At 30.1% G+C, this 5,483-nt stretch overlaps 1 protein-coding gene across 1 annotated transcript; it reads left to right on the forward strand.

The window, feature by feature from the left end:
- Positions 2,421-3,306, forward strand: LOC109342430. The gene is made up of 2 exons (XM_019580416.1): positions 2,421-2,662; positions 3,023-3,306. The coding sequence occupies exons 1-2, from the start codon at positions 2,549-2,551 to the stop codon at positions 3,302-3,304; spliced, it is 396 nt and encodes a 131-aa protein (XP_019435961.1). The 5' UTR covers positions 2,421-2,548; the 3' UTR covers positions 3,305-3,306.

Below are 5,483 nucleotides of genomic sequence, written 5' to 3' on the forward strand. Positions count from 1 at the left end.
AATGAAAGTAATAGGTAATCCTCAAAAATCCAACACCATTAGTAAATATTTGATGACTTTGAAAATTCACTTCAATTCTTGAAATGGATGTATTATGCGAACAGAAAACAATGATTAGATCAAAAATAACAATAGAAATTTGGAAAGAATTTGAGAGATAGAGATATAGAAATTTGGAAACAATATAATAATAGTAATATATATTGAGATTTCGAGTTACAGAATAAGCGAATAAGTTATTATAATTTATGATTACCAATCACCAATTAGGATCAGGAAATAGCCATATAAAATAAAAATAATATATTCTCACAAATTTCATATTTCAATTTTTAGCTATTTAATAATTTTCCCCACAAAGAACATTGCCTTGGTACTTGATTAAGCTATGGAACACGAAAACATACAAATTATATAAAATTATTAAATAATATAGTTAAAAAAATTGAGATAAATAGTTACATCACATAATATTGCATTGTTAACATAATAAAGTTTATAACCTTATAATTTTAAAATCGTTTAGGACAATCATGTTTTAAGCTATTTGCAAGTCGGTTATGGCCGGAAGAACAAGGAAGAAAAAAACTTAACATGTGAAATATATTTAATAAAGAACTTTTAACCTTTTCTCTTTCTATCCAAAAACCAAGTCAAGAACAAAGCCTAAGTTATTATATGGAGGTACTCTACATTCTAATGACTTCCTTAAAACACCTCCCAATCACATCATTAGTAGTTAATTTTGCCGTTTCATTTCTTATCATTCCCTCTATTTTCATCATCACAATATAGTCCAAAGTTAACATAACCTAAAAGGCCAAGTTCACAAGATTCAATGCCTAAAAGCTAAACAGTTGTAGAACAATCAATCATAATAAATGATTTATGCCAAACTGAAAGAAATGGGAAATCAAGTTTATTAATATATTTTATACTGTATGATCGGGTAGCACTAATATAGAGCTGATATAGCTGACCCACTATCTTAGTTATCATTCTCAAGCTAAACTAAATTACTATGTATTGAGTGTGATATCTATGTATTGTTAGTAAACAGATTTATATATAGTTATTATATATTTATTATTCATTTAAATTATTTTTTTAAGAGTCAATGATGATTAAATATAATGATAGATGATATAGCAATAGTATATAATACTTATAGATTATCAGTATATATTTTTTTTCTATTTTGCATTTCTAGTTCTTGCCCACAAATATATTTCACAACCTTTAATTTTGTACAATTTTGACTTTCATCATAGAGTCAGTTCTTTCTTATGGTGGGAAACAAATGTTGTAAGAAGTCAATGTGAAATTGTTCATGTGTTTAAATGACTAATGATCTAAAAAAGTGTACCTAGTTTCTACGGTTATTAGAACATCTTATAGTCCCAAGGAGGAAAAAAGTAATGGAAAAAAGGCAAAGAAACAAGGGGCACAAGCCTTTAAAATATTGTTCAAGAACCCTAAAGAAATAGACAGGGAATGAAAAGTTCCTTGGTCGAACCAATTCGGGGGGCAAGGGCATTCTTGATTTTTGGTTCATGTTTCACTTTTTGTTTCCTCCTCTAATGAATCGATGCCATTTTACAAATGTAAAATCTCTATAACCAATAAGCCCCACACTAGTTTGTAGATGTATGAATTTCCTTAAAAATCAAATCATGGATTTGCCATGGTTTTTCTCGTGTGTATAAAAAATGTTTTATTGATAGAAGTAAAAATAATTTGTATATGTCGAAAGAGATTAATAGCCGACTATTGACTAAAAACTTATTCTTGGTAAAAGAAAAAAACCTATATTTTGTAGTCTCTATTGTTTTCCTTTTATATTTTGTATTTGGTAAAAATATTACCCGGCTCTAAGTATTAATTGGCGTTGGCTCATGTGGATAAATGATGAAAAAGGATTTTCTCATGGAAGTTATTGTTTTTACTTTTAAAGATAAAAATGACATCTCATTATATTTAAGGAGTAAAAAATTCATCATATTTTCTCCATTTACTTTTGATATATATTCCTCCATCCCTCACTAGAGAAGACCCTCATTATTCACAAATAATGATAATAGGGTTTAGATTTTTTACAAAATAAAATGATGTATGCATTGACAGTGTAAGAGTTCTTTGCATTGTATCCTCCATCATTTATAATTTCTCATCATTAACTTAAAATATAAGTAATGCAAATAAATAATAGATAATATATTAAATATATACAAAATTTTATAGTTAGACTAGATAGATATTGTATTCTTTTTAGAATCTATATGTTAAGGATTTGTGTTGGTTCCCTTTTCTTCTCTTGGGACCCACGTATTGAAATGTAAAAGGGACAGAGAGAGGAGGCCACCATATCTTCATTTACCCTCATTATTCTTTCACTCCTTACAACTCCATGTTCTGAAACATAACTTCTTACTCCTCTTTAAGTCATTGCATTAAATACACCTTCATTTCCTTTTTACTACAAATACTTGTGCTACCATAACTGCATTTTCCTTATCCCACAACATTCTTTTGCTCAAAAGTTTAGACTATGTCAATCACATACCTTCTTTTCTTTCTGTGCATTTCCTTGCATGCATGTAATGCTCGCCATCTCAGCACTCTAGATAACAAGGTTGAGATGAAGTCCCACTTCTCTTTTAAGGTTTGTCCAACGATAACTATCAAAACTTTTTAAATATGTTGGTATATATTAGTTTTCCATAGTTATTCTTTATAATTATAACAAGTAAAATGATATATTTTTCTAAAAATTCTCTTATATTATAAGAAAAGTAAAATATCTCACAGTGATACTTTGTTTATTAATAATTGTAGTTTATAAATAGAATATGTTACTCTATTATAATAAGATTTAATAGGAAAATATATCATTACTTTTATTTTAAGAGTTATATACAAAAAAAAAAAAAAAGGTTGTGCACATTAAATGTTTTTTCCTTGTCACAATATCCTCTATCATTTTTTATACTATCAATGCACATAAAACTTTCATCCTATGCAGAGTGATGAGAAAAGTGGATTTGATTCCTATCCAAAGAAGCTTAATGAAGGCAATTACACGACCCAAACTTGGTTGGTTGATGATTCTGAGAAACCAAAAGGTCATGGAAATAGTAGCCAGAAGGTGGTTAAAGCTAAAGGAAAAGCTTCAAGTGCTGTAAAAACTGAATCTCTTGTTTCAGTTTCTATGAGTGTTCTTCACAAGAAACCTATTGAGGATCAGAATCCTGAATTTAGCTTGGACTATTCACCACCGAAGACACATCCTCCACATCACAACTAAGCAACAATATAGCAACAAAGCGTTGATCTAGTGATGTAACGTTGTGCTAGATCCTCAGAAAAATTAAAAGGTCAAGGGTATGAATTCATAGGGTGAGGGGATACCCTTGGTAGTATCAAAAAAATTAACAATGTACCCACCCTAGTTTAATAGGATAGATATATGTGAAACCAGGAAAATTGAAAAGAAAGAACATCAATGACTATAGGGTGAAATGTTTAGTTTTGCTAGCATATATGACTATAGAGACATAAAGGCGGGTATACTAGTTGTGGAAAATGTACATCAGATCATACTTGCTTTCCAGCAAGAATATCCTTCTCAATCGGGTTTCTTTATATTATTGTAAGAAGAATATGGTTATGGTGAATACCCAATTTTGTCCGGGTCTTTTTTTTTAAATTTTAAGGAAGTTCAGAGACTGAGTCGCAATTAAAAACACTCATAGGATTAAGTAAAAATTACCTTAAGACTCTTCGTTAACCTTAACCCTAAATCTAAGTGAGGCTATAAATAACCCCACTTAAGGCTAAGTCTTTCCAATATTTGGGTATTGAAAGGGTTTTCTACGTTTTGACCGCAAAAACGTGATGGCGACTCCAAACCAGTCGTGTGACCGGTGTTCGACCAAAAATCGGGGCGCGACAGTTATTATTAAATTATAGTGTGGCAACTAATCTAGAGATGGATTGGGTTTGAATTGGTGCTCCTTTCATATAGAAAGACTCATTTACCGTAAGACTTTTGATTAGTAGAAGATAAAAGTTTGAGCAATGTTTCCAGTTATACTAGACTTTTTGAATAAGTAGGAATGTCATCATTTTCAATAACAAGGAAGCAACTTTGGAGGATATTGTGAATGAGATAAAAATTCAATATATGAATCTGAATTAAAGAAAACATAATCATGTTAATATGTCTTAGTTTAAAAGAATTTTGAATTCAATTCTAAGTTTACAATACTATCATAGATAACTTGAGTTTGTTTTTTAGTTTTTGTGGGGACCTCGTGGAGATGAGACTTGTTATGTTTTGGTTCTATTTGGCAGGCTAGGTTATTGTGATACTTCATTTGAGATAGCACTTTATAAAAAAAAACTCACTTTGGTTGCTCAAAAATTTCGAGTATACCACAATAGTCCCTAATGATTTGATAGTATAATTTAATGCTCAAACAAATTAACTATTACCATGTCAGAAGGTTAGGGAGGATGTTATGGTTTGTTTTGATGTGGTTTATTTGGCTCATGAGAAATGAAATAATTTTTTTTACTAAAGAGGTTAGTTATGTTAAAATTATGGAGTTGATTCATATTAGATCTTGAAATTGGTTTTGTTCTTCTATTAGTCCAAACTCCTATGTTTTTGTTCATCTCTATTGGCACCCGTTATGCTCTTTTATTGAATCTTTTGCATGTAAAGAAACTATTACCTATGTTAGTGTTAGTGAATCCCTTAAAAATTTATGACCATTAAATGAATGAGTTTCTTAATTTCCAACATTTTCTTGTTCAAAATTCATTTTCCGAAAGAAATGAAACCACATTTTGGTCCCTACACATCATTTCATATTTTACAAGCAAAGTTAAGGTTATAAAACATATAGTTGCTTAGGCTCGATGTACTCAAGATTTCTTATTTGCACAACTGTGTCAACTTAAGCAAAACACGGTTGCATTAAGTTGTTCAATCTTAGATGTTCTGATTTATTTGAACAACTTAACACGGCTCCACCTCTTTCCCTTGTCTGATATTGCTATCCATAAAGATATAGTTTTTTAATTGTTTTAAAGTTCTACACAAGCATTGCAATATTTGGCTACACAAGAGTACATGGCTTATTGCAAAATTTAATATCATATTATTGTGTCCAAACTAATTGAATTGAATTGAGTGCAACATACCAAATATCCTAATACGAGTAAATTCCATGTCCATTACCTTATTATATCAGGTTGGTTTAAATGGGCATTGAGAACATTATATGTGCAATGATTTAGGGAGCAAAAGAATACGAAGTGTAGGGGCATCATTTGTCTTATCTTCTCTATTTAGTTATATGGTTAGATATAGAATATCATATAGTTGCTTCATCAATCTCATTCACACACTGATTCAAATTGCGGACAACATCATATAATGCGACTACTATATTGTGGTGGCGGTAACTACTGTAATC

The sequence above is a fragment of the Lupinus angustifolius genome, chromosome LG01 (genome assembly GCF_001865875.1).
Source record: "Lupinus angustifolius cultivar Tanjil chromosome LG01, LupAngTanjil_v1.0, whole genome shotgun sequence".
Lineage (NCBI taxonomy): Eukaryota > Viridiplantae > Streptophyta > Magnoliopsida > Fabales > Fabaceae > Lupinus > Lupinus angustifolius.

Excerpts from the sequence above, each read along its gene's own strand:
- LOC109342430 (XM_019580416.1), top strand. The coding sequence starts at position 2,549 with ATGTCAATCACATACCTTCTTTTCTTTCTGTGCATTTCCTTGCATGCA. Across the intron at positions 2,663-3,022 it reads AGTCCCACTTCTCTTTTAAG|AGTGATGAGAAAAGTGGATT; the intron begins GTTTGTCCAACG and ends CATCCTATGCAG.